The 23,442-nt window shown below is 41.2% G+C and overlaps 1 protein-coding gene and 1 non-coding gene across 2 annotated transcripts; both read right to left on the bottom strand.

Annotated features, from left to right (window-relative positions):
• Positions 1-20,392: 20,392 nt before the first annotated feature.
• On the bottom strand, positions 20,393-22,552 carry LOC132911480 (prohibitin 1). The gene is made up of 4 exons (XM_060968133.1): positions 22,451-22,552; positions 21,954-22,052; positions 21,402-21,823; positions 20,393-21,331 (listed from the first exon to the last, which is right to left on the bottom strand). The coding sequence occupies exons 2-4, from the start codon at positions 22,048-22,050 to the stop codon at positions 21,023-21,025; spliced, it is 828 nt and encodes a 275-aa protein (XP_060824116.1). The 5' UTR covers positions 22,051-22,052; positions 22,451-22,552; the 3' UTR covers positions 20,393-21,022.
• A 688-nt stretch (positions 22,553-23,240) lies between these two features.
• On the bottom strand, positions 23,241-23,314 carry Trnan-guu (transfer RNA asparagine (anticodon GUU)). Its single transcript has one exon. It is a non-coding gene; the product is annotated as a tRNA-Asn (tRNA).
• Positions 23,315-23,442: the final 128 nt, after the last annotated feature.

Below are 23,442 nucleotides of genomic sequence, written 5' to 3'. Positions count from 1 at the left end.
TTTGTCGTTAAAATCAAACGAAGAGGCAATTTTAATGCGAAAGTGGCTAAAAACGTATTCAATTTTAATGTTATTTTTCTGCAGGAAGCAGATAATGTAGTTTTGTCATTTTTTTTTTTTTTTTTACCTATGATCTGCAATTCGGATTCTGGATATCTTTATTTATATTACCTCGATTTTCAGCTCGCTGTATTTGTATATATTTCTGTTACGCTAATTAAAAGCAACGCTTCAACTACAGATTCACAGGCGTTACGTGTTAAAATACAGAAATTACAAATATCGGGGTAGAAACTACCGAGAGACCAGTGCGAGCGTCGGTGTCCTTAAAATAAGTATCGATAAACGTCACGGTAAAATAGAAAGTAAAATCCTTTCGACCGCATTCCTGGAGGCCTGGTGCGAGCAGAGGAAAGAAAAATATGAGAAGAGGTCCTCATAGGTGGCCCCGTGGCCTCACACTTTGCCAGCATCGCCTACGACTTCGCTTACACTCCTGCAGGTGCGTTAAGACTCGTAATATATTGCGCCAAGCCAGCCGCTTTTTGGCATAATGAAATAACGAACACTTTGTATTCTTCCATTTCGTTTCACGTCCCGATCTTAACGACGCAAAGTTAATAAGACTCTGACCAACTTTCGACCAACGCAACTTGTACGATGGAATTCGGGAATTCTAATGAAAAACACGGTTTAAAGGCGAAAACTGGTGGTCGAACAAGAAGATATTAGAAGGGTTAAAATGTGACGCAAAGACAATATAAGCGTGTATTCAAATAGGGTTACTCGAGTCAGTAGGATATTTGGGTCAAACAACAAGCAATTTATAATTCGTCAAATTTACTTATGAACAGTTGTTGTGCTATCTACCTTTCGAATATATATTCGAATCGACAGTCGTAGCTTTTCCTCAGGATATTATTTCTACTCGTCAAAAGCTAAGAAGTCGAACGTACTTCTTAGTTGTATTATCGTAATTATTTGCATAGATGCAATCACTTAGAAATTATCGTTCACTATCGAAGAGAATCCGCAATTTTTTCTCACAATTCTCTTACGCAACACTGAAAGATACGAAAATGCACATAACGTACAGAATATGCAAAATATATAAAATATTCAAGTAATAATCGTACGCGAAGCTGAAGCTCGAATTTTAAGACGAGCCGACTCAAACAACTCTAGCATACGTTAGTCTGGAAAGAAAAGACACGCGAAATATTGCACGTGTCATTGTCGAATAAAGTTTCGACACCCACTACTGGTTTCAAACAAAGATCCTTCGCTGCGAATTTGTAAACAGAGGCGGCTCGCTGAAAAAGGTGGCTGCTCGTTCTCGAACGGTTGAATGCATATTATGTTCGTACGTCGTGCTTTTCGCGCGATTTTCTTCCCATCTATCCGCGAGCTCTACCTTCTCTTTTTATTTCCGCTACTACAAGACCAATTCGTTGAGTAAACTTTTCTTTCGTCGCAGAAGTGAATGTGCTTTCGTGTAATCAACGAGGTGAAATTTATCGAGCAACATCACAAGATAATTCACGCCCCACATTCCAGCCCTGCGGGATAAAAAAGAAGAGGATGGGAGGTCCTCTTAATTATGTTCCTGGTTAAACGACCGGTTGGTTACGCCCCGTTCGAGATACTCGGACCCACATGCCGATTTACCAGAAACATTTAGCAACTCCGACACTGCTGTTAACAAACGTAACCATTTCGATTCTAGTTCTAAGTAAAACTTCGATTATGCGAATTAATCGTGACGCACCGTTTGCGTAATTGAATTTCTCGGATAATCGAGTAACTTTACTTTCATACAAAACGAGATCATTTACCTTGAAATACTTGACAAACAGTTACCAGAATACGCGAATATTTCTTAAACGTTTCAATATAATTTTCTGACGATTATTCAAGTTCAGGTAGCTTTTTTTTTTTTTTTTAAATAGTTTATTTAGCCAATATTTGATTTTTCGTACATTTTTGAGATTCACAATAAACAATGAATTGAGTATAGTGTGTTTAGGTAAAAGTACCGATACGCGTCGGTACGACGTAGCCATGGTCTAATATGTGTCGTGGATTTTTGGTTTTTGCGTTTATTTTTTTGTTTTTTGGGTTTAAGTCGCATTGGTGCGTGATTTTTGTGTATTCTTGTGTGTGTTGTATTTTGTCCTGAAACTTGGCCGCAAGACAGGACTCCTCGGTGTATTACTTTTATGCGTTGTGGGATTTTGGGGGGGGGATGAGAGGGAAGGGGGGGTGTTAAATTATATTATTTACAATGATTACAGTATTTACATATTTACAGTACTTACATCTAGGTTACACGGTGGTAGGAATGGTTTTTTGTCGAATTGGTAGTTTTCACTTATATTTTCTTATGGGTTTGGAATCCACCAGGTAGCTTTTTGTAAGTGTTGTGAACTTTATAAACAACGCGTGTAATAGCGTGGCTAAAGCGGACAAATTTTGCAGAATTTCATAACTCGAGGTCTCGCGTTCGAATGTTTGCTCCAGATGGGAGGAGGCACTGGTGTTTTCAAGATCTAATATAACGCGTATGCATTAATTTTCTCGTCACGTTAAGCAGAGAATGCATAAGTAAAGAGCTTATGGAGCTCGCCCACACGCCGCCCACCGAAACCCATGTAAAAGTCAAACACTCTACACACGTTATGGGTGTTAAGTGGTTCGTCAATTGATACCGAATAACAGATGCTACTTGTGTTCTTTTCTGAAAATACTGCCAGACAAACCCTTCGAGATATTTAATATTGTAACGATATTACAATCGCGCCGGTATATACATAATTCTTTTTTCTTTTTGAAATGCACGATCGTATCGAAAAATATACGTATAAAGAGGAACGAATCGAATCAGAAGCACGGTATCAACACGCAGCACGCTTTATCTCCCTGTCGTTGAAGAACCTATTTGGTGGACAGCCGAAGCAATAACGTAAATCCTAATGGAAATGCAAAGATTAATTAAGAATCCCATTCTGCTGTGTCCCCATGTGGGCGTCCCTAGGGAAGATCATCGGTTCGTCATTTTCTCTGTCTCCCTCTGTTTCCCCCTTGCCCCTGTCAAGCATTTAGGGTGAATTCACCTACTCTTTTTGTCGATGTCGAGCCGCGAATGACTACCAGCCAGCGATAATGAAAACCATTAGCTCTCCCTATAACGAGTCGTTCGAATACGATCTGTATTCTGTTAATTTTTCTCATTGAAAAAAAAACAAGAGTACCTCTTCTGCGATAGCAAGACGAACGAGTGGGACAAAGATTTCCTTCGTGAGGAATTCACGAAATAAATACGGGACGTTCGGCCGAAAATAAAAAAGCCTTTCTTCGTCGCACTTATCACGGTCGCGTTAATTATACCGTTAATTAAGCGGATGAAACAATGTGTGCGACACGAGTGGCGTATCGTCGTAAATTACGACGTAACCAATTGCATCGTAATAATAAACGTAAGCAACGAGCGTCAAAGTGCAAGGATCCTTGCAGCCCCGAAAATCTCGACAGAGAAAGGGTGTCGTACCGTCGAGATATCGCGATTCTCCACGTAATGAACGAGGGGGAGCTGAACGTGCGTGTATGCGTACACACGAGAACATCCTGCGACACGCGCTCCGCGTCAAAGGAAGCTGGAGAGCAGCCGGTCACCGACACAATGCGTGTCTCCTGGGACACGCTTATCTGAAATTACAACGTTACATACCTGCCCCTAGCTCCTAGACCCGCTAGAAACCCGCAAGCTTCTAGAACGATTACTCGGGATGCGTGAATCCGTTCAACGAAAAAGCCTTTGTGACGGGGACACGCGCTCTCCTACCGTTTAATCTTCTTCTAAATGCAAAACGCGCTGAAACGAAAATGAAACATATTTATTTAAGAAAGTTTTTAGGGAAAGAAGGAACGTGTACCGTAGAAAATCGATCTTTAGACGACAGGAAAATTCTAGTAAATTATAGCGTGGAATTTAAATTACAATAAGAGGCAGGTGGCGAACGCGATGATTGAAAATTGTTCTATTAAGAAACATTTGGAAAGGTGATCAAGTACATCGTGGAAAATCGATCTTTCGATGATACGAAAATTCTAGCGAATTACCGAGATTGTAGCGTCAGGATGCACGAATCTGTGACTCGAGTTTCCTATCAATCGACTAATTTTAATCTTCTCTCAGATGCGAGACAAACGAAATTTTTTAGTAGGAAATCTTGCAAAAGTAACGTCGGAAAGGAATTATAAAGTGTGGATTTTCGGAAGTGATGAAAATTCTGATGGATTATCAAAGTTCCAGGAAATTCGTGATATGATAATGAATGGCGAACGTGACGAATAAATTTTAGGAAAAATTTAGGCGACGCTCGGTGAGAGCCGGGTTAGATTTTTTAGCATAGTTCACCAGCGTCTCTGGTGTAGAAATAAAACGATTAAATACGCCGCACAGTGGCTCGGTTCACTTAAATCGCGTTCGTTTCCCGCGCGTGTTTCGCACCGTGAAACTCATTAAACGATCTCTCTGGCCGCCATGTTTGCATATTCAAGCGGTCCCGCTGAATGGTGTCGTCTCGCGTCCTTTTTATGCGCTTTTCCACATAATTTGTCAGCGGATGCGCAACGACTGTGTCCCTACCGTAGCAGTCGCGAATCGTCCGTGGAAAAATGTTAGGAAAATCAAAAGAACCACGCTTTTCAAAGTTTCTTCGTCGTTCGCCGGTGTAATCTCCGCGTTCCTGACCATTTTTCAAGCTCCCCCGGATGTTCCTCGTCTTTTCCAACCAGCTCCCTTGAATACCATCTTTAAGACACTTGCCTTCCTCATTAAATGCTCCGACACTCGTCGGCCGCGAGCAGAACCACGTTTTCACAGTGCGACTGGACCGTTTTGCAACGACGGGAGGATATCCCTTAACCAGAAGTCTAGGTCCTTGAGAGATTTCTTCGCGTTAACGACTCGTTCGCGAAGGAGACGCGGTTGCAAGCAGCTTCAGGTCGGGAAAGAAAAAAAAAAATAAAAGCCTGAACTCATCCTCGTGGCGAACGCGTTAATATCGAGCCTTGTTAACGCGATAATTAACCCGTGACCGGTGACGCGGCAGCGAGTGTCACCGAGTAATTAAATCGCAGCAATTTACAAGATGTAGCGTGGAATTGCCGTTCCGGCTGTCTTTTTCTCTCTTTCTGTTGCTCGAGCGAGGCGCGATGTAACGAAAAGTGGCTGCGGGAAGGAGACGAAAGTACCGGTAATAAGCGGTGGATCGATAAGAAGCGGCGTAACACTCTCGCAGAAACGAGTAGCACAGGCCACTATTCTTCTTCGCGCGTTCTAATTGGGAATTAATCAATTTCCGATTGCAAAGTATGTTTGATAGGCTAATTGAATCGGCTGTCGGTCACACCCGCTGAGTTATTAACGCCGTTTAACCGTCGACCAAAGTGAAACGCAGGCAGGAAAGAAACAGCTAAGAAATTCTGAGGTAACAACTTTCTAGATACCGACTGACCCTTTTTCTCAGCTCGAAAGGAACCGAATTCTTCGTTCTCTGTCCCTCTGTCGCTGGCGCGCACTCACCAACGAGAAACCATTATGCAAATGAAGAAGCACCTTTTCGAGAAAAGAATGCACGCGAAAGATGGAACGAGAGAAGAGAAACCGAGAGGGTTCGTCGAGGTTTATTTATATTCAGGCTGATTTCCAATTATCGAAGATACGAAGGAACGAGAGCACTGCCGGCAGTGTACGAACGAGAGGGACACGGGGAAGGTGCGTGATCAGGATTCATCTTTGCTGCTCGCATGTCCTGTCGCAGTTTGCTCTGTTGCCTTCTGTTCCTCTTTCGCGCCTGGATCAGTAGCTTCGGCTCGTCTTCTGGCTTTCTTCGTCGTCGCTTTGCCTTCCACTCTTCTCGTGCTAACGTCCGCCGGCTCCCCCACGAATATTTCGTAAAAAGGACGCGGCCGAACACGAGAAAAAACGGAAACGGTCGACGATGAACTCTTTCTCCGTCACGCGCGGATGAAAATTATCCTGCCTTTCAGTGACCGTTGATTTTTACCCGGCCATTAAAACGTTCGATAAGTCGGTCCCTTTTCCTTTTTTTTTTTCAACCATCTCCAGCCTTTTTTCCCTGCCGTCCAAGGTTCTCGACGTATCCCCGATCGAGTCCACTCGAACGAATTCGATCGCGTTTCCACCCCGCGTTTTGACGATCGAAGAATGAAGCGAATCCGAGGTTTCGCTTCGCCAAGGAAAATAATTTTACTCAATTTCGTCTTCTCCGAATATTGGTCCTTCGAATAAGAGGACAGCGCTCCCTGACAATTCTCCGAAGTAAACTGAAACGTTGGCGTCTCTTGACTTCGTTTTGACCAATTGTTACGGCGAGTAGCAAAGACTTTCCCCGTCATCCCTTGGTGGATAAACGAGGCGCGTATCCTCGTAAAAGTAACGCCCCTCCCTGGCATACACACATACACACACACGCTCGCGCGCGCGCGCGGAAATACCTACAACAACCTGCTGGTCGTTCGAGTGAAAAGACCGCGTCGAGAGCCGCGGCGTTATTATCATACCTTCCCTTTTAATAGGAAACTTCGCGGACGGTTGGAAGGCTCGCTGAAGGGTGAAAGGGGTAAGCGATGCTCCCGGGGAAAGAAGCGAACCGCACAGCCATGCTGGAGAGAGATAAAAAATGCAAGACAACCGAACGAGCCCGATTCGAAGAAGCGAGATAGATTTCCGAGTAACGGATGGAGAAAGATAAGGAAAGATGAAGGAAGATAGAGAGGAACGAGGACTCTCTCGCGATTAATGAGCGGTGTTTGTTGTTAATTGCTGCCGCCATTAGGTTGGCATCTCCTCGCGAGTTTCCACCACCCCTAGCCTTCCTCTTCCTCTCTACGTCCCTGTCTTTCCTTTCTTTTTTTCTATCTTCCCATCTTCTTCTCCTCGCCCTGTCACCCAGAGATAGTACATGGGAGCACGGTTATATAATAAATAGATATACACATATACAAACGCAGATGCGATACTCCCTGTTCGTGCGTGTTCACGAATACCTCTGTACCGTCGTGGATCGGTACATAATGCCATCTACCTATATACATTTTTTTCCTTCTGTTTATATAGACTGCAAAGAGAGACAGACACATAGAAGCGTGCACACCTAAAACTCGCGGAGCTAAACCTACCACCGAGTCACCCTCCAGCGGCTCCTCGAAAGCGGAGCGCGCATGTTAATGATCGCCCGCCACGGCCTTTATCTTTTCCACCTCATTTGCGCGCCACGAGTGGGACCAGGGAGTTTGCGACTCGCTAGAAAAGAGAGAGAGAGAGAGGAGAAGCAGGGAAAGGGGAAAGAAACGACGACGACTTCATCCCCCAACCACGCCGTTAAAATATTTGCTCGCACGAAGATCCGCGTGGCTGTGCCGAGAAAAGGTGTACGTGTATCGCGCGAGAAGTTCAGCTGGAGATGAGACTCGCCCCCTCCGCCGCCAACCTCCCATTTTTTTTGACTTCATCCCCTTTTTTCCGCCCGGCCACCAACCACCGGCGTTAGACTGAAGAGGGACTTGAACGAGAATCTTCTTACAGGTACGATTCGCGCTCGTGTGGGTGAGTACGAGAGGGTTGCGCGGTACACGGCTAGCTTTCTTCTGTTTCCTCTCTCTTTCTCGCCTGTCTCTTTCTACGACCTATTCTTCCTTGTCCCGTGCCTTCCCTTCTTTCGTACCTTTCATCGGACGCCACGCGGTTTTCCACTTCTTGCTTGGACGATGGCGCGATTTACGGAGAAATTAAGACGCGAGACCGACTAACGCGTGCTCGGGTTGCTTCTACGACTTTTACACCCTCCTTATTCCAACGCCGCGTTCTCCACAAATTTAGTTATTATTTCACTTTGTAGTCTTATGTTGGAGAAGAAGCGTAATATCTCCCGTAATTTCAAACGATATATTTTATTAGTTACGTAGTTTTTGATGTGAAAGAGGTATCGATGGTATTCCTAAGAAGAAAATTGAGCAGACAAAGAGTGGGTGCAGGATAAAAGCATTATTAAGAACGACGGCGGCAACAGCTCGTAGCAACTTTCTCCTTCAACAACTAATGTGATAATTACTCAAGCGGAAGTAATAAAATTAATCTCGGTACCGCCTCGCCGCGTTTCCACCCTCTCTTTTCCCTCCCGGCAACCCCGCGACTCCTTTTAACCCAGCGTTGAATTTTGGTGGCGCGGGATGGCTCTGCCCTCTTATAAATCAAAGCCAGTTTAGCTTTTAATAATTCGACGGAGGGGATGGCAGACCGGATAATATACGCCCCAACTTCTTCCTTTATTCTCGGCCAAGAAGAGTATCCCGTTAATATCTGCGGTGACAGTAATTCGTTTCGCGTTTTCGCGGGAAAACCAAGAAAGAATATAGCAAAATAAGGTGTTACTCGAGCCATCGAAGTTTCGACATCTTCAACTTTACGCAGAATAACGAAACTTCGTTGTATATTACGAGACACTGGCAGTTTCTTTCGTGTAATAACGCAAGAATGACAAAATATCATAATCCCACAGGGAAACATATCGAGAACTAGGAAACAATTCGTGTAATTCTACGGTTAGACGCACATCTACGCTCTTCGACTGCAGCAACGAGGAAGAAAGATGTCTTTATACTTTACAACGTGCCATGATTACAACGTAGTAGGCTAGGAATTATAACCACAGCTGTCTAGTTATTTATTATTGTCTTACGGTATTTTCTACCAATCCGTTCTTTGTATTTCCCGAACAGTGAGTTACTCGGGAGTCGTACTAATCATCTGGATGAGTTAAAAAGCAGAGAAAATACACGACGTCATACACGCTATTTATCCTATTTTCTAAATATTTACGCATCTTCTAGAGAATATTGCGAAAACAAGCGATCTGTCGTGAAAAATTGAACGTTACTCATTTATCTAGCCAATGAAATTTACTTTGTTCCTGTGAAGCTGAATTAACGATCCGATCGGTCGAATTCTATCAGTTTTTGAACATAACGATAAGAAATTTGATTTGAACGTAGAACGACAGCAACGATTTCGCGCCTTCTTGGAAGAGATCGTGAGCTAAGTTTGCCCCCGCGAGCGAAGAAAAGTCTGCGGGAACACTGGGTAGGTTGCTCTGGTGGGTTCTGGCCATCGAGTAAGTATCAGTAAATAATCGCGGCGGACGTTACATTACTCGGCGGAATTTATGATTCGGGCCCGTCCGGTCACGTTTGCCGGAGGGCTCCTCCTCGAAGACGCTCCGAAGGAGCAAAAAGAAACTCCAGCGAGAAAGAAAAAGATGGCTGGTAGAGAGAGGTATCCCGAAACGGGACAAGGAGGAAAAAAGGTCGAGGTGATGATAAAATCCTGGAAGGAGGTGCAACGAGTAAGAGACAGCCCCTGAAACACGGGCCAATTTGCCACGCTGCGTTTGCCAGGCTAAATATTACGCGAGTTTACACAGGTCGTGTATCTGGGACACGAAATCGATTCCTGTTGAGTGAAAGTCGTTGCTATTAGTTTATTTCTATTATATACATATGTATAATAAAAGTCTGTCCGCGATTCAGCATTCAAATTACTCTTCTTAAAATTATAGAGCATCTAGATGAAGGAGGAATTAATAAGGAAAAGCATATCGAACCTCCGTTTCGTAATCGCAATACGGATTCGATAGAATTCAGCGATGTAAAAATGAAACTAAAAATGAAATGTTGTTTCTTATACAAATTAACGATGTTTCGTAATGTACGACAAGCTTGACTATTCTATACAAAAATTTCGCGAGAAAAGGATGAGATTAGAAAGCGTAAGAGAATGCATTAACGAGAAACGAAAGACGAATTTAGAGAGGAAGAGAAAAAAAATTGAACAACTAAAGTCTCATGCACGACCGCCCTTTTAAACATCTCGCAAGCCAATTTGCCACGGCGTGTCCACGAGGTGATAAACGCTAGGCGGATTCGAGTGTAACCTCTAGCTTGTATCACGATTCACCAGCACGAACGAGTCTTTAACGAGTATCATCCGGTTGAATGAAATTGGAAAAAACGAGATCGCAGAACCGGTTGCCCTAAGATTTCGAAAGCTTCTGGAAAAAAAGAATGAACTGGCAGGAAACAGTGACACGCGATTCGGAGAGAGGAACGTTGCAATTCGTAACAATGTATTCTTTCGTTTCTCCGAAAATATTAACCAAGACGATCGCATAATGCTACGGCAAACTTCTTTGCCCCGTTTTCTCTTACCCCACGCGAGTTCTCCGTACAAAATTTAAATGATTTAAATACGCAGAATATTATTTATTAATAGTATTATTTAGTAGTTACTGTATTATTGTTATGTATTATTAGTAAATTATATAATGATACGAGAACGTAATTCTTTTTTCTTTTGAATAAAGCTTTAACCGCGTTTGGATATTTCAAGACATCATACACTTAATCAAACTCCGCTTCTTGCCAATTTCCTAATTTTCCTAATGACATGAATAGCGATAAACAAGTGATGAAGTTACATCCAAAGAACGGTATTTGCAACCTCATCCTTTTTCCTTATTTTTCAATTTATGTGGTTTACCAGCATGGGTTTCAAACGACTCGTACGGTAATGAGAAAATCGAAAAAAAATAGGAATCATTATGTGAGAGAATTGTTGTCGAGGCAAGTCTCGAATTAGGCGGTAACGCGTGAATAAAAATACACTGACGAGCGGCGATTGGCAAAGCGGTCGCGAACTAACCACCTCTGGGGGGATTAATTTAATACCTGAGTAAAATCAATCAACGAGAATTGATGTTGGTTGGAAGAGTGGGTGCCGAACGACCTGCAGTCGGCTGACCAAACTGTACGAGCTGAGGGGGAGAGAAGAACGAAAAGAAGGCAGTATTTGCTTTGCGACGTAGCGGGGCCCGTAATCAGTGTAAATCAGGGGACACGTAAATCACACCCTCTGCGGTAAGAGCCTCTCTAACGGGTGGTGTAACGTATGGTAGGAAATAAGTGATCGTACACGAACGGCAATTTGCAGATGCTTCTGTAATACTTGTCCGTGTTATCGTACTTGGACACGAGCCATATTCATACATTTGTTCTTTTCCTTCGTTCTCGAATAATTTTTGCTTACCACTGGATCAATGAATGACGATAACGATTTACAATTGGCAATTTCAACACGTGGTTAAATCGAAGATAAAAGAAACGAGTAACTACCTATATTTGATATACAAGACCGAGGCTGTTGTTTCTCCGCGACTATGAAATCAATCGGTTTAAAGCTTCCACGGTAAGGGCGGCGATTAAGAGAAGTATAATAAACAACGACGTATACTCGTATTTTTGGGTACACGGGTACGTGATTCACGTCGGCGGCTTGTGTGGTCGTCGGTACCGCCCCCGATTGCTTGCCAACCCCCATGTAAGAGGAAGAGAAGCGAAACGAGAGGTTCGTACCACCTGTTAATCATAACCGATTAAATTATTAATATTCGGATAATTACACCGCCTACGATGGACCATTAATATATTTTTGTTAGCCGTCCATCGATCGAGATTGTTATAATTTCAGTACGAATATCTAATTTAGAGTCAGAGGGAACGTTTCGAACAAAATTTCGGTGTCGTTCGATCTAAAAGTTCTCGATTCAGGCTTGCTGGAATATTGGATGCACTCGCTCAGGTACTCGTATTTTCCCTCACATCGACGCATACGTGCGCATAAAGCACGTGTGCCTTCGTGACTACACGGTCGAGCACGCTCGAGAATCGGTCGGTAGAGAGAGATCCGTCGATTGCAAATCCGTAAATCATCGGCAGGAAGAGGCGTTTACGCGCAAACGAATTAATTGAAAAGGCACCTCGTCGTCCTCTTTCTACCTTTCTCCCTTTCCCTCCCTATTCGGCCCTTTTACCTTCTTCTGCTTTCACCCTTCGCTCCACTCGATCTTCTCCATTTCTATCGTATTCTTCTCCTCCCTCTCTGTTTATCTTCCCTTCGTGTATTTACAGGCCAATACACAGGGATCGAGGAACAGCAGCGTTACTTGCCTTTCACCGAAATAACGTACAATCGTCCGTTCATTATGATTGTAGCGTAACTACGATACTTTCCGATCAAATTACCATTTCGATTGTATTTCGTCATTTCGACTGTGTTCGTCCAAGTGCATTTAAAATAGCGACAGAGTAAGAGAGAGAAACGAGATGCGCCATAATTGCTCACACGGGATCCCTGGTTGATCCTGCACGATGAAATTCGAATCGGGGAACGATCCTTTCTCCAATGTTGATCCCTCTTCGTCGGCCTTCGATACTGCTTCGTCTTTCTCCTTTCCTCGCGAAACCCACAGTATCGGACTATCTATCTTCTTCAGGTTCCAGTCCGGTTAGATACACAATATCTCGATACCTTATCGCCCACATGATTTCTGGTTCGTCTACGTTGAAGAAACACACGCGCACGTCCTCTCTTGTATCTTGACGTATTTGCTTCATCTTCCTCGCACCTCTACGATGGACTAAATGCGATCTCTCACCTTCTCTCTTGCTTCTCGCTTACCATCTCAATAACACGAATGACTGAATGGCCCCGGCGCCTCGAAATCCCACCGAGATAACCTTTATTGTAATTACAATAAGGCATTATGCGCGTCCGAGATCCAAGCGGGTCGGAGGTCACACACTGGCTTGCCTTTTTCGAGGTTCCCCTTACAATCATCTCTGTATCTGTGACACATTTTCTTTTTCTTTTTGGAACGTCATTTTAGACATACCAGATTCCATCACGCGAAAAATTCTTCTACAAAAATAAAATACAACGATGCGGTATTTTTGCGATACCTTTTTTAATTCGAAGATCGACGTATTATTTGAGTTGCATTTTCAGATGTCATGAAAATGCACGTTAAAATCTAAAAATTAAAAGAATGGCCAGGTCCACTCTGTCGAGTGCGCCGGATGTGAAACCGACACGAAATCATGCAGCATCGGACGTGCGAATTCCCAATTTCCTTGTCGGCAACCGTGCCGCGACCAAAAGGAAAGGAAAAAATGTGGAGGAGAGAAATTTACATCCCAGGATTTCGTTTCACGTGTGATATGAAACTAAAAGGACCGGCACGCCACTGGAATTATTACGAACAATCATCATTATGTCCGAAGAGAGCGGAGTAATCTTCTGCTCCATCTGTTATGAGCCACGTGTGGTGACAGAAAAGGGGTGAAACGCAGCAAATTCTCGGATAAATCTTTCGCGTGTTCCAGAGAAAGCACCTCCGCTCTTTCGATTCAAATTTTTTTATTTGAATTTCCATTCAATTCTGATCACTTTCTCTGGTAGATTCAAATGAGAACGAAAACAAAAATATTCCCGTTAAGCCTGACAACGAAAAATTAATAATAGCAAGAAATTTGCACGTTTCGAAGAAGCGAATTACATCGAACGTATCGAAACCTTTGCGTTCTTCGAATTCAAATTTCTATGTTTAAACCTACATTTCATTTCCGTCATTTCCCTATAAAATTCTAAGAATAAGAGCAACTTGTAAAAATGATAAAAATTATAGGAGCGAGAACAAGAAAACACATTTCTCGGTCCTAATTTATAGGAATCGATGACTTAACGTCAAAAGACGTCTGAGAGAAATGAATACGTCGAATGTAGCAAAATCGTGGCAGAGCGAATCCTGGTGATATTATCGAGAAGGAGTGGCCGCTCGTATGCGCGTATCGCGTTTCATGGCACGGCCATCTTTATATATGCAGACGGGCCACGCGTGGAAGGTCTGCGGTAGGCGACATGTTCACTGGACATGACTTATTGCCTACAAGCGCCACTGTAAATCTCAGCGTTACAACGTCTGCTTCTGCCACCGAGAGGCGCAAGGGCGGCAACCGCACACCGAGACACATGCAGATCTTTTCAGAGATCTTTGGGGTCGTGTGCTCTTTTTTTCCCACCCGCGTTCAACTTGAAATTAAGCTGACTGCACTCGTTTCAATTAGATACCAACTTCTCTAAATTCGCTTCTTTCCTCGATATTTCCGGCTGTTCGAGTCGTTTAATACCAATGAAACGTTTCCAGGCGTTTTTAATAGGCGTCTTTTCTTCCTCTTCCGCCGGATAAGAAGTTTGAAGTCGCCATTTAAAGAACAGGACAACGTCTGTGAGAAAAAGAATCGTGTTTTCTCGACTGACTAACGTCACGAATTTGACGAAAGTTCGGTTGAAATTACGTGGAAAATTACAGGTCCAACTTCCGGTGCTAGCGGAAACGATCGGATACACAGCCCCATTCTCAGCGAACGAACTGCAATCAACGACGATTGACAACTGAAATCGATAATTTAAATTAATGAAATACAAGATTACGCTTATTCTTGTTAGGAAATTTTGCACCGGAAAATTTCAGTTTTTCCGATCCAATTTGAAGTACCTAACACCTCGAACGTTCCAAGAGCTAATGATAAGGTTGGGCTAATCGTCGTCTGACTATGGGTCTCTTCGCAGCAGAATCCTAATTGAATTAGAAGATCCGGGATTTTCGAGGCGGGACCAGAAGCAGGTTATCCCGCCATTTACGAGCAACCCTTCATTTCGAACAGTGAGAGCGTCGGAGAAGACTGAGAAGCACCCTTGGCGAGTCTGTTTGCTTGGCAAACGATAAAATAATGAATCTTTGCTCTACGTTTCCACTATCCGATTCACGAAATCAAAATCTCCGTTGGCTTGAAAATACAATTCGATAAATAAATTAGGTGAGAACGATCGCGTAAATTCCAGGCAAAGTTGCCCGAAAATTAAAGGAAAATACAAGGAAGACGCCTTCGTTTATCGTCGCATTATTCCACTATATATACCGATCTTTTTTCTTGCTAATGAAGATTTATGACATTATTTTCGTTCGTGCTTTTATTTGCTGAGTCGGTTAATCTTACATCGTTAAGCGCCACAAAAACTGCCGCAAAATAGCATCGTTATTTTTTATCAGCGAAAAACTTGGTCAAAGTTGTACGTACCATCCTACGATAGAAACGTAGACCTGACGTAAGCTTGAAAAGAAACGAAATCAACGCAATGTTATCTAGCCATCGTTCGCTCGATACTTACTACTTTCTATTACGTATACCTAATAAAAGTAGAAACATTGTAATAGTGCTGTATGTGAAAAAGTACGAAAACGGAGAACGACAAGGTTAACGTCGATGCAGCGAAGAAATTCTCGAATCGTTAATTCTGACGTACCTCGGGCGTACATCAAATTGACATTCACCTTCACAGAAACCGTCAATTTCACGACGATTTGCACCCGCGGGAATTCGTCCTCACGTGCAACGAGTGACCGTTCACGAAAAAGCTCGAATAAAAATGAGGGTCGGTTTAAGGAGAGAGGGTAGAGGAAGAAGAAGAAGAAGAAGAAGAAGAAGAAGAAGAAGACAGGTCTCGATGGTCGCAGCACGTCGCGTGACGGAAGATCCCATGATCACAGGCACACGCACGCGCGTATTTGCATCTTATCCGCGTCTACCTATGTTCACGATGAAAACCGACAATTTTCGCAAAGACTAATGTCTTTCGCAACACGACAAACGCACGTGAAAAATCTGAATAATCTACGTAATAGAGATCTTTCAGACCAATCTATCTTTATTTGGATAAAGTGAGCTGAATTTCAGGGTATACATTGACAAATTATACATGTTAATGTTACGCGATAAATGATCCAAGCTGAAGACACGCCTGCGTATTCATATATCTTGTAATTAGCATAAAAATAGCGAGCGTGTCTATCATCAAACTAATGTTTCTCTCACGTGGATGGTTGGCTGTGACGATTTTCGTGAATCGAGCCGACAGTGCATATACACAGGTATGGTAACAGCATCTGAGGATGTAGCAATTACGTCTGGACTCCTTGCCACAGATGGACGGGACCGCAACCACGGAACGCCCCTTGCGTTACACACATGTTACAAGTTCCCTTCTGTCCCTCTTCCCTTTCCTCCTTACCTCTCTCCCCTCTTCTTGCTGCTCATTCCTTCCTGACCGAATTAATGTTCGTACGGTCAGCACGAAAGACGTTCCTGTGGGAACCGCGAGACATGGCTTTGTCGACGTCCATCCCGGTCGACGAACGCTATCCTGGTCAACGATTACGAGAGCCAAGCAGATGAAGGAGAGCAAGCATCGTACACGAGGATGAGGATTAACTCGAAGAACGTACTAAGGTTAATGAAGACGAGCGAGATATAGCAGAGTATCAGCTGAAGGGTTGAGCGCTCGAAACTTGGTGAACTGCGGATGTGTATGCATTTATGGGAAATTTAACTACGAATCCTCGAATTTTATACGGCTCGATCTCTCTCTCTCTCTCTCTCTGTTTTCGTCCCAGCCTGGAAAAGAACGTTAAATGTTTTAAGGAGATGTTTAGCATAAAAGCGAAACGAGAAATCATGAGAAAGCGTATGAATAACGATTCTTTCGTATTTTCCTCAAACACGAGAAATTTTCTAATAGAAGAATACGAATCAGTCAAAAATGATTCAAAAGATGAATAAAAAAAAAAAACGACTAAAAGTACAAGAGTACACAGAACGTACATACACAATAAGCAAAAATATGAAACATACCCAAAGTAAAGATACCAAATTAAATAAAGATTCGCAATGTAAAAACTTATTAAATAGTATTGCGTGATAATTCGCTATGAATATAACTTGGAAAGTGAAATTTTTTAAATGATGCTAACATCGAGAAAGTAGATAGTATCGCCAAACGAAGAATAAGAAAGTGAAGCTTCAAGAATACGATGTTTCCTATTTCTTTACAGAATATTCATGTTACGATGTTCACGCAAACATTCATTACTTCAAGTTACGCTTAAGAGGTGACAAATAACATTGTCACCAGCAGCTTTGTATACTACGTAGAATGACAGCGAGCGAAGAAAGGAAAGAAGCAAATGAAAACAAAAAAAAAAAAAAAAAAAAAGAAAAAATATCGAATGGTAACCGGAATCACAAAATTGCTTTACGCTAGTGATTGATAAATTTTGTCGATTACAAATTTTCGAAACGAACGCGAGTTATACACGTTCGAGCCTTTTGTACGTTGATGCTACTTCATTACGTTAAAATTGAAGAATTCGTTCCAGTTTCACCGCCAATCGTGTGCGGTGTGATCGCTGGATAACGGTGACCCTGAAGACAGCAGGTAACCCCATAGCCATGAACTTTCTTTTCTCGTGTGCCGTTGACAATGGGGAGTCACGACCGTCTCGTGGATTTCTGCACGCGATGACCTGCGTATTTCCTGAGGACACTTGAAGAGGAAGTGTCCTAACGGGAGCATAGCCCCGCTTTCTGTTCCAAGACTTCACCCTTTGTTCCATGAACCATCGTCGTCCACAGTAGGCTAGCCGAAATCAGAATAGAAACACGCGACGAAGAAAACTAGCGTAAAAATAAACCGTGCAATCGTAGAAACGATCGGTCAAATCACCAGTTATCAAAGATAGTTGGCCAACTAATCCACACGGTATTAACCGTAAGTTGGTTGCCTCTCGTCAGGCCATTCGAGCTCTAATACACCCTAGGGGTCGTGAAAGGGATGAGGCGGCAGTCACGTGTATTCTACCCGGCATGGCCGCGAGATTACAGGCCGGCTCGAGGCTGCCTGCGATGTAAATCAATCTGCCGCACAACTTCCCCGAGGGTCTGGTCTAAACTGCTCTCTCTACGGCGAAAAGTGAATGGCAATCGTACGAGGTGTCGGATGTTCGAAACTATGTTTTCTTATTGCTCTCGCGCGTCAGCCAAGTACGTTTTCGAACCTAGAGAAGAAACAGCAAGAAGAAAACAGGTCAAAGATGAATGGCGGGACTACCGTTCGCCGTGCATCAACTAGAAGAGGATCAGCGACAAAATCGTGCCGGCTGCATTTATTGAAAATTACTCCTCGCGTGCGAGCTCTTCACGAAGATGAAAAAGAGGAGGGTAAAGAGATGCAATCGACTAGCCGCCCCAAAGTCACGATTATGCTAACCGAAAGGCGCTTGGTTTAATAAGTTTAGGAACGCTTTAAAGTGCAATATCATCATATCCCGACTGTTCGGTTCTGAACCTTAACTCCAGGCGATAAACGAGTCTCTTAGTATTCGCTAGATCGTTAAGTACGTGAAACTACATTTTCATGTAAGTAGATAACAGTAAAATCGTTAGTTCTCCATGCAGAAAATAATAACAGTACCCTGTGCTAGTAAATTTCCCATCCACAAAAGCAAATGGTGGAGAAGAACGAAAACAATCGAAGCTCGGTTATTTAACGTTGCGAGCTATTCAATTTCCTGGACTTTAATTCGGACGATGGTCAATGCTTTTCGTCATATGCCCTCAAGTCCCGTACTCTTCGAGGAAGAAAGGGGAATGCAATCATAAACCACCGAGGGTGGTTTACGTTTCCATGTTTCCTTAATTAACAACATTTATACAGTGGTAGCAGCGTTTGTTACGTTAGTCGCTTCAAAGGGATAACTTTGCTCTGGCATGAGCGAGCATTACACGAATTTTCATTATATTCCTAATTACTATGCCCGCAGTTGCTTCTCTTAATTCTAGGAAAGAGTATCAAACAATTGATGATAGTTGTGATTAATAATAAGAAGAAAGTAGGCATTTACGATGCAGCCGGGAACGTGTTAAATATAAGAAATTATAGAAACTATCGCTTTAACTTCTGGATATTTACGAAATTCTGCAAGCTACGAGTTCGCAAAAGGAGATTATCGCTTTAGGCGATCGTGTCTCCGAGGAAGGCCATCGGCATATGCGGCTCGCGTGCATCGATGCAACCGTAGGTTCGCAGTAACAGGTGCAGATGCAGAGGAAGCAATCGTTAGCTCGACAGCCCGCGGTGCATGTGCGCCTATTATGATTTCTTTCGTAATTAGTTTCCCTTCTCTCGTTCTCCATGTCTCTCGTTCGAGTATTCATATGCGCCTATTTATTTATTTCGTTGCACATATGCATTGCTCGAAAAACAAGTGCCATCCTTTATCGTTCACATTTGGAATATCGATGATAATAACGATGGCCTTGATCTTGCATTGCAAGTTCCAGCACAATTCCTTGTGACATAATGTTGCACGATACAGTTTAAAAATGCAAATTACTTCGTACGTCGTAATTGTGCACATAGACCGAAAATTTGGTCATTCCTCCCCGTTTCTGTTTATTTATGACTATGAAACAATTTACAGTTTCGTACCAGTACCATCGATAGGCCAATTGCTTACGTTACAATCATTATTATCGCTTCAATCGCGCAAGAATTTATCAAAAGTCCGGATAAATCTAAAAGTTCGTTGAAATATGTTTCATAATGGAAATACACCAGCTGAATTATCATATTGTATTTATTTATTGGAAAATACCTGACCAGTTTCTGGATCCATAAATGTTCACTGAAACAGGTTAACATTTAAGTTATAGGATGGATTCAAGACTCCAACGTACATATCCGAGAAAGCGTCTTGCCGAGGGATTTCACCGAGGGTTGGCTGTTTGCGCCTCTCGACAAATAAGGGGAAGTCGTTATCCTCTGGATGGGAGGAGTAATTAACTGCTTCTACCTCCTTTCTGTCCGCCCCACCTCTCAGTATCCTTCCTTTCCGGCTTCGGCTTCTACTCGAAGGAGCAGACTTAAGGAGACTCGCTTAGGCTTTCACGCGGTCGTGTCTTCATTATTCACGCTAATCTGCTTTTGCTTCGTACTCCTACCGCCACGATCTTGCCTTGTACCTTTTCAAGACTGAGACCTCTCGGTTAGTTTACAATTTATTGAAAATTATAGATACTAATCAAATTTACCATAATGCCTAAATCATTTTCATTCATTACGCCTACTTCGAAACTTTTTACAAATTATATCTGATTACAATACAAAAAATATAACATGAAATAAAGGAAGAAATTATGCATTTCAATATTTACATTCACGAAACTGCTGTTTAATTTTACGAAGAAGAAATTGAAATTGTTAACGTGTATTTCCAATTTTCTTCGCAACCCGTGATAGAAACCCCACGGTGATCGCCAAATTGTGATGAATTGTTTTCTTTCTTAACTGGCAATGCCGACAAACGGGCCAGAGGACCCCGACTGCGATAATCTTTCACCAATCTTCAGTCTTGATTGATCGTCATAATTCATTGGTGATCCGGACGAATAAATGACTGCGATGAAATTTCGAAGTCTTTTCCCTAGCTAGCATTTTTCGCGATAAGAAAGTACGATTTTAAAATATCGATACTTAAAATTCTTAAAAAATTAAACTTTTGAAAAAGTTAAATTGATATAAATCTTTTACAGAATATTTACTAATTTACAGCTATGTATTCACAAATACACCACGTATATAAGTATTACGCAATAGATGCGTTCAATTCTCCCGTATCATAGCATACAGTTCACTAAAAGTTATACATTTCCTGTAAAAATTCGGTTTTTATTACTTGACACTGAAATAAATACAACTCTATCATTGCTTACTAATTACTATGAATGTACAGTTTGAGGTACGGAGTCCATTATTGGTAAGCCAATAACCCTGAAATGAAATAATCTCATGGATGTAAAAAAATTTAAATTCAAAAGCATTACACACATTTTAAATTTCATATTAGGATATTGAAAACCCACAAGGAAAATGATCTCCTCTTCTGAAAAATAAACTGACCCATAGCTAACAATAACAGATGCTTTCAGTTTGTCAAGTTACTATTACATAACTGAAAGGGAAACATGTATAGAATTACAAACTTAAGAATGTAAATTAAAATTCTACAAAAATTACTTCATTTATGTCTAGGAACATGTATGCACATTAAAAGTTGTCCGTTACTAGTACACTATTAATGCATTAAACTCATACATTATAATATAAATGCATAGCTTATGTATATAATTTTTATTTGAGTTCATATTTTTACTGTGGTAAGTTTAATAAAACATTTTGACCTGGTGGCAAATAAGCTACTTGACGAGATCTAGACAGATTATGGGCTATATCTTCTGCAGCTTCGATTCTTCTAAGTTCAACTAAACCATCGCCTGCTTCGCCAAGGGATTTTGCAATTAAACTGGCAGCTTGAGCATCACCCTCTGCGCTAATGATAGCAGCTTTCTTGTGTTGTTCCGCTTTTTCTACTAAGAAACGGGCCTTCTCTGCATCTTGCTGTGCTACTTGTTTCATTTCTACAGCCTGAGTAAATTCTTTTCCAAACGTTAAGTGTGTCTGAAATAAAGTAGGTTATAAAATTAAACAGAGTATACACATTAAACATAAATGATCATAACATACTTACAATAGAAATATCATCTAAAATTAATCCAAACTGAGAAGCTCTTTCTGTTAAATCTTCCCTAACTTTTTGAGAGACACTCTCCCTCTGCGTGATTAATTCTCCTGCATCAAATTGAGCAACTACTGCTTTTAGGACTTCATTAGTAATAGAAGGCAATACTCTTTCAGCATAATCTATACCAAGAACAGTATAGATTTTTGGCAAGGAGTCTGGTACAGGTCTGTAGAGAATACGAAGTGTGATGTTTACATTTTGTAGATCTTTACTTCCAGTAATTACAGGAATATTTCTTGGCATTGATCGAATGTCAAATATGATAGGTCTCTGAACCCAAGGAATAATGAAATGAGTTCCTTCCCCTACAACCTGTTTCTTTATTCCAGTAAATCTATCAAAAATAACAGCTCTGTGACCACCATCGACTGAAACAAACAATACACAAATATTATAAAACTTGTAACTTTGTAAAACTAAAAAAAGAATTGCAAAACTTATTGAACTTATACACATAAATACATAAACACATTGTTGCATAATAAAAGGAAAACCAACCATTGTACAAGGCATTATTAACAACAAACCCAGTCGCGGTCAAACCTAACCCAAACTGTCCTAAACGATTCCAAAACATAGCCATTTTTGATAACATTTCTGAAACAAGAATAAAAATTCAATTGCAGAAAACAAATGGAGTGTGTTCTGATGCAAGACTAATCAGTGTAGATACAGTTGTGGTTAAACAACTTCAACTACTTAACCTATAACGTAACAAGATCAAAATACGAATTCGCTCTAACAATACAACCAGAGGCAATAATTTTCACGAAAGTTTAAACATATCAAAGAGTCGCAAACATATAATATGAATAAAATACTTAAAAGTATCGTACAAGACCAACCACATGCGGTCTCAATTGATTCTATATATAAGTAATAATGTGTGCAACTAACAATATACAATGGTGATATATTAACAAATAACTAATGTTTTTGATATTGATATAATTAGTTCTTATGTAATAAATGTTATCTTTCAAAAACGAACTTACATGTCTCGTCGCGTTACGTATAGGTTGTCGGCGAAAGGAAGATGGAGTCCAACCATAATTTCAAATCGATAGTAGCGCCACTTACTGATAGGATTTCGGAGGTAATTTTAAAATATGTACACTTATTAATGGTATATGAAACAGTCGTAATACATAATAATAGATAATCGCCTTATTTAAATAAATATATAGTGTATCAAATCATATGTTGTATCATTCAAATCTTATTTCCCATTTACTTTCCATTATATCGCAGTATATTGGAATAATTCATACATTTCTAAAACTTAAAGCTAACATCTAAATCTTGTTCATTTATTGTAAAAACACGTAACAAATTATAGATATATTCAATATTTGTATATTTGTATTACTTCTGCATTATGTTATAGTAAAAGCCGTACAATTCATATTAACACTATATGCCTACAAGCACAGACGAGGTACAGAAGTCATCTGTGCAATAACATATGACATGTTCTACATTTCTACTTTTAACAGAAAACTTACTGCTAACGTTATTATTATTATTATATTATTATTATATGTTTTATTTCATTCCAAAACTTACGACACATGGCACGATCTTTATCTCGGAATCCCTCCAAAACCAGTGTTTCACTTTTGTGACCCATAACCTTGGTTGGTAAATACTAGATAATGTTGTTTCTACAGTATACTTGTGATACAGATGTATACATTCTTTTTTTTTTTTTGCCAGTGAACGCGTGCCGAAAAATATAAAAATCGTGTAATATTTCTATTTTTGTAAAATTTGCAAAAAATAAATCGCCCCCGGGTGGGCTCGAACCACCAACCTTTCGGTTAACAGCCGAACGCGCTAGCCGATTGCGCCACGGAGGCCACGTGACAACTACTTTCTTAATGCTGTTTTTTTTGTTATTTCTAAATAACTGTAAATATAAAATATGAAAGAAATAAAACTTTATTTTTTCAATTTCAAATTATAAAATTTTATAAAAAATTATTAA

The sequence above is a fragment of the Bombus pascuorum genome, chromosome 10 (assembly GCF_905332965.1).
Source record: "Bombus pascuorum chromosome 10, iyBomPasc1.1, whole genome shotgun sequence".
Classification (NCBI taxonomy): domain Eukaryota; kingdom Metazoa; phylum Arthropoda; class Insecta; order Hymenoptera; family Apidae; genus Bombus; species Bombus pascuorum.
This window is presented reverse-complemented; position numbering and strand designations above follow the sequence as displayed.

Excerpts from the sequence above, each read along its gene's own strand:
- LOC132911480 (XM_060968133.1), bottom strand. The coding sequence starts at position 22,050 with ATGTTATCAAAAATGGCTATGTTTTGGAATCGTTTAGGACAGTTTGGG. Across the intron at positions 21,824-21,953 it reads TAATAATGCCTTGTACAATG|TCGATGGTGGTCACAGAGCT; the intron begins GTTGGTTTTCCT and ends TGTTTGTTTCAG. Across the intron at positions 21,332-21,401 it reads TTTTAGATGATATTTCTATT|ACACACTTAACGTTTGGAAA; the intron begins GTAAGTATGTTA and ends ACTTTATTTCAG.